Source organism: Eucyclogobius newberryi, unplaced genomic scaffold (assembly GCF_026437365.1).
Source record: "Eucyclogobius newberryi isolate DKJ021-1_F unplaced genomic scaffold, fEucNew1.0.hap1 SCAF_5, whole genome shotgun sequence".
In the NCBI taxonomy this organism is placed as follows: domain Eukaryota; kingdom Metazoa; phylum Chordata; class Actinopteri; order Gobiiformes; family Gobiidae; genus Eucyclogobius; species Eucyclogobius newberryi.
Window position 1 is genome coordinate 33,626,749 of NW_027316167.1, and position 13,737 is coordinate 33,640,485.

The window sequence follows — 13,737 nt, forward strand, 5'->3', positions numbered from 1 at the left end:
AGTTCTGCCATGGTCTTATGAGGCTGTTATAGACTGAGGGCCGTTGTACCGACTCTTTTTTTCTTCTGCTAAAAAAACCCAAACCCTTTAGCTAACCCTTTGCTCCTTACCTTCTCCTCGCAGGTGCAGTTGTGGTCAGTTGGTGGCGCAGCACACGGCCCTGTCAGTGGAGAACAGCGCCGCCCTAGAGGTGCAGCCCGGAGAGAGATGGAACGCGCTCAGACACACACAGTCCATGCCCACGGACGCCTACGGAGTGGTGGAGTTTCAGGGCGGAGGCCTCGTCAACAAGGCCATGGTACGAAAGGCACCGACGGCGGCCATATTGGACTGAACAGAAAGAGTTTTACACTTAACGCAGAGATAATGATTCGACCTGTACGTTGGGTTCAGAATGTCCATAGTTTATACACTGCCTGTCCAAAAAAATGATCGTGGCATAATTTCAATAAGCGTCTGCAATGTCAAAATGTTGATTTGCTTTGTTCAATCCAAGTGATGACTTTTTTGAGGGGCCTGGCAGTGTATTCGAGGTGAAGGAGATTCCAATGGTTTCAATGAGTTTACTTTAAAGTGTCAAAAATGCAGATGTTTGGACCTAGTTTATGGTTAATATTAGGGCGGCAACATTGGCTAACGCGACAAACAATATCGCGACAACTAAATTAACTGCAAGAACAACAAGGTCCCATTTACTCTTTTATACATGAAAAGGCATATTTTTATTCACGATTTTCAATATTCAGTCCAAAATGCTCAATCAGTTTTGTATCAGTCTTATCTCATGTCACAATAATTCTCGATATCAATAATATCTCTGTGAATCCAGGGTCTATCAACATGGAACAAAAAACTAGCTCAAAGTTCATTTCTGTCTCAGTCATCACACTTGAACTATGGTGACATTATTTGCATACCATCAAAGTGGTATTATTTGTTGTCATTTGAAAGAACCCCAGGAGTAGCTTAACACCATCAATATTTCTACATGTAACGCTCGTACGTGTCATTCCTGTTCCGGCAGTACATCCGTGTGGCGTATGACTCGAAGCCTGACGCGCTGCTGCAGATGATGGTGAAGGAGTGGCAGTTGGAGCTCCCCACGCTGCTGGTGTCCGTCCACGGGGGGCTGCAGAACTTCGAGCTGCCCCCCAAGCTGAAGCAGGTCTTTGGGAAGGGCCTGATCAAAGCCAGCGTCACCACCGGAGCTTGGATCTTCACCGGGGGAGTCAGCACAGGTGGGCTTCAACATATACAAGACTCCTACTATGACAAAACAGAGTGTCTAGTTTTAACATTGAGGTTCTATTCAGGCTGTAGTCGACTAAAGAGATTCTTGGTAGAGAAACAAGACTAAAAGTAGGTGTGGCGCTGGCAAAGGGCTCTCAAAATCATTAGAATCTTGCATAAAAACTACAGAGAAGAACTCCAAAACAGCATCCATGTCGGTAGTTGAGCATGAAAATCTGTGTATTCCAAAGAAAAATAATGAACAGATAACAAAGAATTGGTCAACTAAGACCCCGTCGAACGGCCGATTCGACTAAATGACTAAAAACTGTAGAATCCTTCAGTAAAGTGTTAGGGTTAGGGCTCAGCTGAGACTTGGACACATTTTGAACCAGGTTTTTCTCGTCTTCGTTGCGACAGGAGTGATCCGCCATGTTGGAGACGCACTGAAGGAGCACTCATCCAAATCCAGAGGGAAAGTCTGCGCCATCGGCATCGCTCCGTGGGGCATCATCGAGAACAAGGAGGACCTGATCGGCAAAGACGTAAGTCCCTTGGGAATCTAAAAAGTATTTGATAGAGTTCATTTTGAGTTGCTTTCTGTGCTTCGTGGTCTTCTCTGTTTGACCCGATGCCTTCTGCAGGTGACGCGGCCGTACCAGACCATGTCCAACCCTCTGAGTAAACTCTCCGTCATGAACAGTTCTCACTCTCACTTCATCCTCGCCGACAACGGGACCACAGGGAAGTACGGAGCTGAGGTCCGCCTGCGCAGGCAACTGGAGAAGCACATCTCCCTGCAGAAAATCAATACTCGTGAGTTTGAATATTGATAACTTTTAAGTGAAGTTGTCTAAGCTCCTCAGGCTGGGGAAGCTGCCTGAGGCTCTGCTCTGTTTCAAAACAATCTAGTTCTAGAAAAGGTTTAAATGGTTTTCAACTTGACAGATTCAAGTCATTTTCAATATGTAGGGAGACTAAAGCTAACTGATAACCTGAAAGTGCTCTGTTTGTTTATATGCTAGCCCCTTTTACGGTCGTTCTACCCTGTTGTTCTCAGTGTGCCTCTACCTCACAGCTCTTAAAGTATTTATCACAGGTTCGCATGTTTTCCTAATTATTATTTTTTTTTGGTGGGTTGGTCTCCGTGGTAAATATTTATCATGGTTTTACATCAGAGAAGTTGCAATTTGTGAATAAAAATGTAAAAAAGTAGAGTACAGGAAGTAGAGCTGAGTTCTAAAACAGAATCTCTCTGTCATGTCATCAATGAGTGAATTAAAAATACAATTCACAGCAACGGACACATTTTTCCGACCGTTTAGATAATCATCTAGCAAAATAAAGCTATTATCAGATAGTATTGTTTGTCAAATCATAATCTGGTTTATCGCACAATGACGAGTTAACTGTTATGGAACTACCGCTATGTCCCATCTGCTTCTCATGTCCAACCAGGAAGTCACATTATAAACCTCTGCAAAAATGTGTCAAAGCGGGGGGGAAGGCCACATTTTGTTCAACAGTTTTAAGTAAAATCATCAATTCGCATTAGTGAAATGTGTAGTCAAAAACCATGTCTGTCATGTGCACTTCAACCTGCTAATCTAGTACTGCATCAATCTAACATGTTCATGGGTTTTAGAATGGCCAAAAGTCCTCAGAATGCTGCGTAAAACAGGGATCATGACACCCATGAATTGTTCTAGCTTCTCAGTCCAGGACCTTCAGATTGAAAATGACTTCCAACATGTCAAGGTCAAAAACAGTTTCCAGATGACTACCTTGGTTACTCACACTTATCTTTACATCGAAAGTCAAACACCGGGACCACGGAATGCATGTTTTGATCACAGCCTGAAAATGTGTCGTTTCAATCCACTTTGTATCTAACTTTCATCACGTTAAAACTTGTGACTGTTCCATGTTTGTTGTATTGTCACGGTAGCGAATCCCCTGCAGACCACAGTGTGTTTCTGAGGCCTGGTGTGCACTGCTCCTCCCTGTGCCGTGGTCATGTGATCCTGTGCGCCCGTGTCATGTGACCTGTGGGTTTCCCTTTGTCATCCTATGCCTGGGGCTGTTTGAGAGGCAGGGACCGCAAAGGGAGGCTCAGCTGTCACCGCTCACTGCAACCGACCGAGAACACAGAGGAGACGAAACGAGCGGGGCCACAGAGAGGGACGAGGGGGACAAGGGGGACCACAGAGAGGGACGAGGGGGACGAGGGAGACCACAGAGAGGGACGAGGGGGACCACAGAGAGGGACGAGGGGGACCACAGAGAGGGACGAGGGGGACCACAGAGAGGGACGAGGGGGACGAGGGGGACCACAGAGAGGGACGAGGGGGACGGGGGGTGATGACGATGTGTCCTGTACAAAGAGTGGGAGGAATGTCAGGACCCTATAAAGTTTTCTGGGACAGGCAGCTATGGACGAAGGAGAAGAGTCAGTACAAACGTATTATTATGGAGTTGTACATAAAGATCAGTGCTTATGAAGTACTCAATGTTGTTACATAAGTATAAGTACAGATACAGGAGTAAATAAATACATAAAGAGTCAAATGTCAAATTGTGCTTTTTTCAATCAGAGAGTCTACGAAATTAATGATTTAATTTCCCTGGTCATTTGTATGTATATATTTTTGTTTGTTCAAAGGCGCGACTTGAATTCAAAACCTTCGAGCAAGTTCTTATCATAAATGTGCTACAAATCATAGGAAAAGTAAAGTCCAGTTAAAAAATGTAGTGGAGTAGAAAGTACAGATGCCTGAAATAAAAGTATAAAGTATCTAATACAAAAACTACTTAAGTAGAGTACAGATACCTAAACCTTTGATTTTGTACTTTGTTACTTTCCACCACTGATTAAAATGCATATTGTTTTATGGTAGTTGTCTAATTTTATTTAATTTTATTCTAAGTTATGTTAAAACTACAAAGTTAGTTACAAAGTTGTACTTGTATTCAATTTTTCAAAAATGTATTCCTTTTTAAGTCTGCACTGTTTCTGGTGGAATGTCTGCCACCCTGTCTCCTTTGAAATATATATTTTTTTGTATTATTATGTATGTTTATAACTCGATAAACATGCATTTTTACTGCAAGCAGACTTGCCTTGCCACAGATCTGACCAGTACCTTCTCTATGTTCACCTCCACGGAGATTCCAAAGTTGAATGTCATACAGTGTAACATTCTGCTTGTACCTTTACCTCACAGCTGAAGATTTATTGTACATTTGACTGTGGACTTGTGCTTGTTTGTCAGGTTTGGGTCACGGCGTGCCGGTCGTGTGTCTGATCCTGGAGGGAGGTCCTAATGTGATCTCTATAGTTCTGGAGAGCCTGAAGGAGGAGCCGCCTGTGCCTGTGGTGGTGTGTGATGGCAGCGGGAGGGCATCTGACATACTCTCCTTTGCCCACAAATACTGCGAGGAAGACGGGTACGACTTTAGATGACAAAGTATACTTTAGATGTCATCGAAACAGTGAGGCTTCTATGGTTTTCCTGAAGTTTCTGTCCATAGGTCGCAGTGCGATGAAACTTTAGCACTGTTGTCATAGCAATTAGCAATTCAAAATATACATATATATATATATATATATATATTTTGAAGGGGCAAAAGTCCTAAAAATATCACCAGCAGGAAGTAGAACCCACAAATAATCCAAACTGCCTTATTCGTTCTGCAGTTATGTAACGTTATGTATTGTATGTTCTGTGTTGTTTTAAATAAATCATTTAAATAATGTGATTTTACCTCAGTGCTTCTTTTAAATTCTCAACTGATAATAAATAAATAAATACATGTTTTACTCTTAAATGATCATGTAATCGCTCAGACCTTCCCACGACTTTCACAAATGCTTTGACAATTGACATAATTTCTCTGGACTAAATCCCACCGAATGGAAGATGGTTTCTAACCTTTCACCCCACATCCATTATAAACCGTGCACAAAGGTTAACAGCAGCGCTAATGTGGAATATATTAATTCAGCAGAGAAACAAGGCCGTAACATGACAGTGGTTTCAGACACAACATTATAGCAGGTCACACTGGTTCAACCCTTAAGCCATCTGTTCATAAGTAGACATTTTTACATGATTAAACATGGGAAAATGTACCTTTGCTGCCACCATCACAAAAAGTATTACATCTGTACAAAAATTAACAAATAAAATAGACTAAATGACTGAGTTTAGTTTAATAATCTGAATTTGATTATTTTTAACTGGCTCATATGACCTAGATTATTTAAAGTCACAATTAACACCATCATCATCAGCTTTATCACTGTTTTTGCGACAGAAACGTTCTAGCAGTTTTTTACCGCGTTTGTGCCGCCACCAGGGGCCAGTACGCTAGTTCGAGTCCAGTTTAGGTGTTTAGTCCCACTTTAAATTATCTTCATGACAGTTCTGACTGGTTTCAATATCATTTGTTTTCATAACTAGCCCAAAAAACTAAAATCTGGAGTTTTAACATTTTCATAGCTCTATTCAAGGTATTAGAGTAGTATTTTGTCATTAGAAACAACTTCATAGATGATGTCAATTCCTTCTGAAAACATGAAAACACTCCCACTTAACTCCTCTTGATACTTAAAAACTGACCATTTTCAACCCACTAAAAAATAAGACCTGGGGATGTGAGATCATGCTGCAAATTAGCTTTAATGTTATCCAATGCTAATATGCTAATACAAATGTTAAAAAATATTAAAAAAAAAACAACAACAACATGTATCCAAGCAGTCAAAGTGATCTTTGTGTTATTATTTTGTTTTCCAGGACCGTCAGCGAAGGCGTCAAAGATCAGCTCTTGGTCACGATTCAGAAAACGTTTAACTACAGTCGCGGTCAGGCTCAGCAGATCTTCTCCATGGTTACCGAATGCATGAAGAGAAAGTCTCTGGTAGGTTTCACTGGAGGAGACAAAGCATCGTCAGGATTCAAGTCATTTCCTAAGCATCCTAAGTCGTATAAATACATTAATTGCTATTGTCACCATTTCATTTTTTCATCATGTTCATGTAATAAAACCACACTATCGATGGTCATTTGTGTGTCATTCATTTATTCATTCATTCACAAGTTCAAATCCCTAAAGTTTGACTAAGGCACGTTTCATAAGATTGTATTAAGGCTGGGCATTATGACAGAAAATGTATCATGATTTTATTCCTCATTGATTGATCACAATTTTCGACTCAATTTAATTTTTTCCTTTAAAAAACGAATAAAAATGTCTTTCAGTAAGAATTTCTCAAACAAAAACTACACAGACTTTAAATAATTGCCATTCTTTAAAAAAAAAAAAAAAGCTAAATTTCTTCCTCATAAGTGTAAAAAACTCACAAAAAACATGCTTTTACTGCCAAAGATTGTCAGTAAACTCTTGATTAAAAAGCAGTTGTTACTAAAGGAATTGTTATTTGGGAGACTGTATTTTATCATCATCTGTCATGTTCATATACAATGAAACCATCCCAGTCCAGTTATGTTCATTAGGTCTTCAGATATAATTATACACCAGTTTCTTATGAACAGACCTGTTTTTGATCAGACCGTGTCAGTTTTGGCTGCACTCTCCTGGTGTTACTGTGACGTGTCTGGTCAGGACACAGTTACACAGATTTTGGCGCTGTACTTGGAGCAGATGGACGACAATCAAACTTCTTCAGAACCGTATCCCAGTTTCTGAAAAAACGGCCAAAACATGCACCTGAGCCACTAAGCGACAAACCCATCAGGAACAACTTATGTCTACAATCTCAGACAAGAGGGAGAACCATGTAGAGGACTGGGACAACGCCAAGGTCACAGAGAGTAACAAATACCACCGAGGCCATCGAGATCTGGAAATAATCAGACTGTAAATGGCATAACGACTTTCCCACACCTGGGATAAGAAGCCGGATAAAGATGGTGCTGTCATCCTGCTCCAAATGGGATGACGAATCATCATGTTTAAATCAGCTGACCAGGCATGTCACAGTAAAACCAGTGAGACTTCTGAGGAAAGGGAGCAGAGTGCAGCTGAAACTGTGAAGGTATGATATAAACACAGGTCTGTTCATAAGAAACCAGTATCTACAAACTATGCTGTTGTTGTGTCACTTGTGTGTCATTATATTGTTATAAAAAATAATGTCAATTCTATAATAACTATAAGATAGTTATGAGAATGCATCTTGATCTTACAAAACACATAGTCACTCAACTAACTTTAAGTGCATGATTAATTCAAGTTGGAAATAATGCTGGTCTCTAGACTGACCCTTGGGGAACTCCACAAACCAAATTGTACCCTTTCAATACTGCTCTTACAACGCTCATGCCGCTTTCGTGTACATCCCTGTGGTCGGATACAGAAAGCACATTTACTTTTGTTAATTTATGTATTTGTGACTCACTATTCCGAGCAGAAACTATTTCAGCTTGTTTGGGTTGGATACCACTCAAGTGCTGACGTAGACTTTGTCATGTTCCAGTCCAGGGTTAGTCCTGGTCTAGTCCTGGTCTAGTCCTGGTCTAGATTCAAGTTTTAGTCCCAAATTTCATGTGGTGTGAGTGAATTACTTATTGTAAGCATTGCCACTACACTCTGCTAGAGTCATATGAACCTTTACTATTGGGTAAAACTATACAGCAAATGAAACATATGTATTAACAGTTTTATAGTTGGTTTTAGAGGTTGTTTTTAAAAAAATGCTTTGGACATGATAGAGTGAACGTATGTAGCTAGAGTGAATGTAAATAAAACAATCTTAAGTTATTTTAATAACTGAATCTATTGTGTTAGTTGAGCAATCAGCATTACATGTCACGAATGTCACGAATGCGCGGTATGTTCAGATCACAGTGTTCCGAATGGGCTCTGAGGGGCAGCAGGACATCGAGATGTCCATCCTCACAGCTCTGCTCAAAGGTAAGGACATGTGCACATACATCTTTTATAAAACATACAGCAGGAATATAGAGTTTAATTGTAAAAACAAATGTCACTACATTGCAAAACATGAGTATTTCCCATGCTATATTTCAAGGTTGAGTAGATGTAAATGCTCTCTTTCCAGGGACAAACGCGTGTGCCACAGACCAGCTGAGCCTGGCTCTGGCCTGGAACCGAGTGGACATCGCACGCAACCAGATCTTTGTCTATGGACTCCACTGGCCGGTCAGCTCACCTCACCTGACCAACCAATATCTGAGTCACATTTAAAGATGAACTACATCTGAGGGTCCGCCCACTGCTAGTGTCCATAGAGATGCTTTGACTAGAATGTTATACATTATGGCATTGAAGCTATATAGGACTCCACCTGGCCAAATTACTGGTCAGATCTGTGGAGAGACAACCCCGCTTACAGGAAGAATTCATGCTTTTCAGGTGGATTTATTTATATTACTTGAATTGTTAAGAAACGCAAACAGATAATTGGAAAACGTAAGATAAATTCGTTTAATGCCATACTTCAGAACATTCCAGGCGATGCAGTTACATCTCAATGGAGACAAGCAGCCCACAAACCCCAAGTAAGAAAGTGACATAGTGCACCAGCGTCTTGTTTCTGCTGATGTCATGTAGTTTATGTGTATACTTTTGACTACATTTCTCGTCTATAACTAAACCTGTGTGACTCGTTGCAGCCTGTGATCGGAAGTGCCAGTGACCGTCCGAAAAGCCCCGGAGCAGCTCAGCGTGTGGTGACGGTGGCTGGGAAGTGGAAGGCCAAAGGGAAGAAGGTCAAAGGCAAAGGCAAAGACAAACCCGAGCCTCCGAAAGAGACGGACCCACGCAAACTGGAAATGCTCAACTGGGTACAAACATATGAGCTGAAAACTGACTGAAGTTACAATTAAGAAACGCTTGAATTTGATCTTTTACCTTGATTTGAGAACATTTTGACTCGTCTGACTCGCCTGAACAGGCAATATTCCAGTTAAGAGAAAACAATAACAAAGTATCTTGTTTAACTTAAAATAAGTCTAGTCACAATAACTAAAAACTGTGCTCAAGTCAAGATAAAAGTGGTTTTCTGGCAATATTTACTTGCCGTGTGTCATTTTTTCCAGTTAAAGATTCAAAACAGCAAAAGGTTGTTAAGGGTTAAGATGAACGCTTCGTGGACCTCCAGGAAGCAACGGAAAGTAGTGAAAAATGGTGCTCCATTGGTGAAGGGAACGTCAATATAAACATTTAAAAAGCTTTTATTAGTTTTGGTATGTGTCAATGGACCTCACTGCAATTTGGTTGTAGGTATGTAACAATATCTAAATCTCTCTATTTATTGCAAGATTATGCACATGGTATTGTAGAGAATATTTGAGTAGTCTCGAAAATGCCTTTTTACACAACATTTAAGTTGATTAATTCAATAAATCAACCAATCGGGCTTGAAAACAACTGTATCAATGATTTGAGTTGGGTCAATAAATCTCCCAAACTATCTCCCAAAGATATTGACCTCTCTGTCTAAGGGTTTAGACCTTGGTTGGACCGGGTTTAATCCCGTCTAAAATCCAGCTAAAGCCTGATCTGTATAATTCATATAGTATTCAAGGTGATGCTGCTTACTGAACTGTGTTTGAAATGTACATCTGAATCCTGGTGCATAATAGCGTCTTAAACGGCGGCACGGTAACCGTAACTCCTCTGTTTGAGCAGGTGAATGCTCTGGAACAGTCTATGATGGACGCGCTGGTGTTGGATCGAGTGGACTTTGTCAAACTGTTGATTGAAAACGGAGTGAACATCCATCACTTCCTCACCATCCCGCGCCTCGAGGAACTCTACAACACGGTCAGACATATTTAAATGTCAGACACAGCGCTCTATTAAGCTAAAGCATGAACATTTTAAGTGCATATAGGTGTACATTTTGTAAAACCCACGAAACTCACTTTAGAGATGACACTAGAATGCTAAAACGACAACTGTGATCTTGGCAATTTTTCGATTCATCTCCCACTCTGTTCGATAAGTATTCATACAATCTTGCACAAGAATTTACATTGTTCAGAAATTCCCTTTTTTGCTCCTTCACAGAAACTTGGACCTGCCAACACTTTGCACTTTGTGGTCAGAGACGTAAAGAAGGTATTACAACTTAACATAAAAACATGTTCCTGAACTCGCCATCGCTCATGGACGTCACTTGTTTTTCCAGGGCAACCTTCCTCCAGATTACCAGATCACGCTGATTGACATTGGTTTGGTACTGGAGTTCCTGATGGGCGGGGCTTATCGCTGTAACTACACCAGGAAGAGCTTCAGGACTCTCTACAACAACCTGTACGGACTCAAACGGGTGCGTTTCTGTATATTTTTTACTCTTAATAACTTGGTCCACGTATTCAGACATTAATATTTTAACGTAATGATACTTTTACTTGAGTTTTCCTACCTCTGACAAACTGCCCAATCACACCTTCTTCATTTACAGCTTCTAATTTTGATGTTGATGTTTTCAGACTATACCTAATGTATAGAAAACAGGTTTAACTTGATCCTGACCTATAAATGTGCTGCACTTGTTAATACATAGAAAGCAACAGTGGCTTAACATGAATTGTCAACTCCACCAATTTCTTCTTATTTCAGCCAAAAGCTCTGAAACTTCTCGGGATGGAGGTATGTGATCAGACATTATTTAAAATTCTATTGTATTTGGCAGTTTGTTCCTGATTTCACATTTTTGTTCCCAGGACGATGAGCCGCGTCAGAAGGGGAAAGGGAAGAAGAACAAGAAGAAAGAGGAGGAGATCGACATTGACGTGGACGACCCGGAGGTCTGCAGGTTCCAGTATCCCTTCCACGAGCTGATGGTGTGGGCAGTTCTCATGAAGCGTCAGAAGATGGCGCTGTTCCTGTGGCAGCGCGGGGAGGAGGCCATGGCCAAAGCTCTGGTGGCCTGTAAACTGTACAAAGCCATGGCTCACGAGTCGTCACAGAGCGAACTGGTGGACGACATCTACCAGGACCTGGAGAACAACTCAAAGTAAGGAACTGATGTGTCGCGCCTTTGTGGCATCTAGTTCACCAACCAGAGAAATACACTGCAGAAGAAGAAGTCGCCAATTGGATTCAACGAACAGGAAATATTACATCTTCTGAATGGGAATAAGTCCTGAAAATGTTGCATATAACAGGAAGCGGGAACCCATGAATTGTCCAGATAACGATTCTGATTATCCAAATATGACAACAATTATTTTTAAAAGTCGACTAGTCACGCTTTGTCAGTTAATCATTGCAGCTAAGTTATATTCATCAGCTGCCACCTCCACTGGGCTCTTTAGAATGTTATGAACCCAACTTATTGCTCTGTCTTAAACCGTTTGTCCAGTGTCCCACATTGTTCTTTCCTGTTACTATGGCTGGCTCAGAAATCAAATAAGAAAATCCTGCATTGTTTCTGATTCCAGAGAGTTTGGTCAGCTGGCGTACGAGCTGCTGGACCAGTCGTACAAACATGACGAGCAGGTGGCCATGAAGCTGCTGACCTACCAACTGAAGAACTGGAGCAACTCCACCTGCCTCAAACTCGCTGTGGCCGCCAAGCACCGAGACTTCATCGCCCACACCTGCAGCCAGATGCTCCTCACCGACATGTGGATGGGCTGTCTGCGCATGGGCAAGAGCAACAGCCTCAATGTAAGGTCTGGGTCGGCGTAGACCTAGTGTCTCCTTGAGTCAAGTTTGGTCTATTCGACTCATGTTTCAATGCTGCTCGTACTAATCAGGGTTGTCAAGTATCGAAAATCAGATATTAATCAACACTGAAACTATTCTCAAAACTAGATAGTCATTTGAACAAGTAACAGGCCTTTCCTGAACACAATTTTAGGACAATGTTGAGCTTTTTAAGAATGAGCAATGTTGAGCTTTATCAGAAGTCCAAAACCACATACCGTATTTTCCGGACTCTAAGTCGCACCGGAGTATAAGTCGCATCAGCCAAAAAATGCAAAATAGAGAAGAAAAAAACATACTGTACATAAGTTGCACTGGAGTATGAAATGCGGTTGCAAGTGTGAAAATAACAAATAATATCATGTATAAGTTTCTCCAGAGTATAAGTATATAAGCATAAATATAAGTATAAGTCGCACCCCGGCTAAAACTATGAAAAAAGGTACAACTTATTGTCCGGAAAATACGGGTAACATAAGTTCCACGCCTGTTAGCATCGTGACAACACTACTACCTCAAAGAATTTCATACTATAGATCATGACATGCCAAATAACTCTGTCGTACCTCTGTCGTACCACAAGGGTCAGTTCTTGGACTCCTCTTGTTTGACTGTACCGGATCCCCATTGTCATGATCAAATTGTCTCAAGGAGATAAACGCATGGATGACCTGGGATTCTCTGCAGTTCAATGACAAAAAGACAGTTTGTTTAAAAGTTGTTTTTATTATACTATTTAAATGGGGAGGATCATTTTTATTGTAATTTCACAGGTCTAGTGTTAATTAGGCCCGAGCGCCACAAGCTGGCGAGAGGCCTATTAGTCTCGTAAGGCCGTGCGAAGCACGGCTGCGAAAGTGCGCACGTAGTGCGCACGAAATCGAGCGCGAAGCGCTCGCCCACTTCCAAACACTCACTAACGCACTCCTCCACTCATGCACGCCCCGTGCATGCTAATTAGTTGTAGGAAAATGGAACATTACCGTTGTAAACGGGCGAAGCCCGTGCAAAAGTTTGCACTAAACGAGCACTTTACATTGGGATGACGACCGCGAAGCGGTCGTCATCCCCATATAAAGCACTCATTTGCGCTAAGTAGCTCACGAATACGTTCCCCATCTCTTGCATGTTCCGTGCATATAAGCATGTAATGCAAAAATTGAACATTATTACTGTATAGAGGGCCAAAAACACAAAGTGGGCGGAGCCCACTCAAAATTATCGAAAGTACCCGTCAGTGACCAGGGACCCACGCCATGAGGTAGGAAAGCGCGAGCGCTTTGCACACCTCTAAAAATCGTGCCTCTCTACATTCTGGCTATTTCCCTTTTCTAAAATAAAAAAAATTGGCGCGTCAGCGCCCCCAAATGTACCAAAAATGCATTGAGGGATGGGAAATGACCCAAAAAAAATCTGATCGTAGAATCATGAAATTTGGCGCAGAGGTAGATGGTGACAAGAGAAGTAAAAAATATTATTACGGCAACGCCGTCTGCCCAACCAAATGTCGGCCATATTGCTTCAAAAATGGCTAAACATGACTTCGGAGTTTTTCCAAACGTCGTACTTTTACGAACTCCTCCCAGGGCGTTGGCCCTAAAAAGCTGAAATTTGGTGAAAATGCTACTGAGGAGTGGGACATCAAAAGTTATGCAATGATACCTCTCACGGTCTCTGTGCGGCGAAGCCGCAAACTGTAGCTAGAATTTCAGAAATCTCCCATATGTAAAATTTCTGCCGTTTGCGCAGATAAAGTCCGAATTGCGTCAAATTAGAATCAGTTGTTAAACTCTTTGCCCT

General features: G+C 41.5%; 1 protein-coding gene across 2 annotated transcripts in view; it reads left to right on the plus strand.

The window, feature by feature from the left end:
- Positions 1-13,737, plus strand: part of LOC140381214 (transient receptor potential cation channel subfamily M member 1-like) — a 46,886-nt gene that overhangs the window by 14,672 nt on the left and 18,477 nt on the right. For both annotated transcript variants that reach the window (XM_072465240.1, XM_072465241.1), the window contains exons 3-17: positions 124-298; positions 1,025-1,238; positions 1,651-1,775; positions 1,875-2,046; positions 4,503-4,677; positions 6,030-6,153; positions 8,097-8,169; positions 8,318-8,418; positions 8,892-9,062; positions 9,910-10,044; positions 10,291-10,341; positions 10,412-10,552; positions 10,846-10,875; positions 10,950-11,242; positions 11,670-11,898. In XM_072465240.1, the coding sequence (XP_072321341.1) occupies positions 124-298; positions 1,025-1,238; positions 1,651-1,775; positions 1,875-2,046; positions 4,503-4,677; positions 6,030-6,153; positions 8,097-8,169; positions 8,318-8,418; positions 8,892-9,062; positions 9,910-10,044; positions 10,291-10,341; positions 10,412-10,552; positions 10,846-10,875; positions 10,950-11,242; positions 11,670-11,898 (2,209 nt within the window). The remainder of the gene's footprint in view (positions 1-123; positions 299-1,024; positions 1,239-1,650; positions 1,776-1,874; positions 2,047-4,502; positions 4,678-6,029; positions 6,154-8,096; positions 8,170-8,317; positions 8,419-8,891; positions 9,063-9,909; positions 10,045-10,290; positions 10,342-10,411; positions 10,553-10,845; positions 10,876-10,949; positions 11,243-11,669; positions 11,899-13,737) is intronic.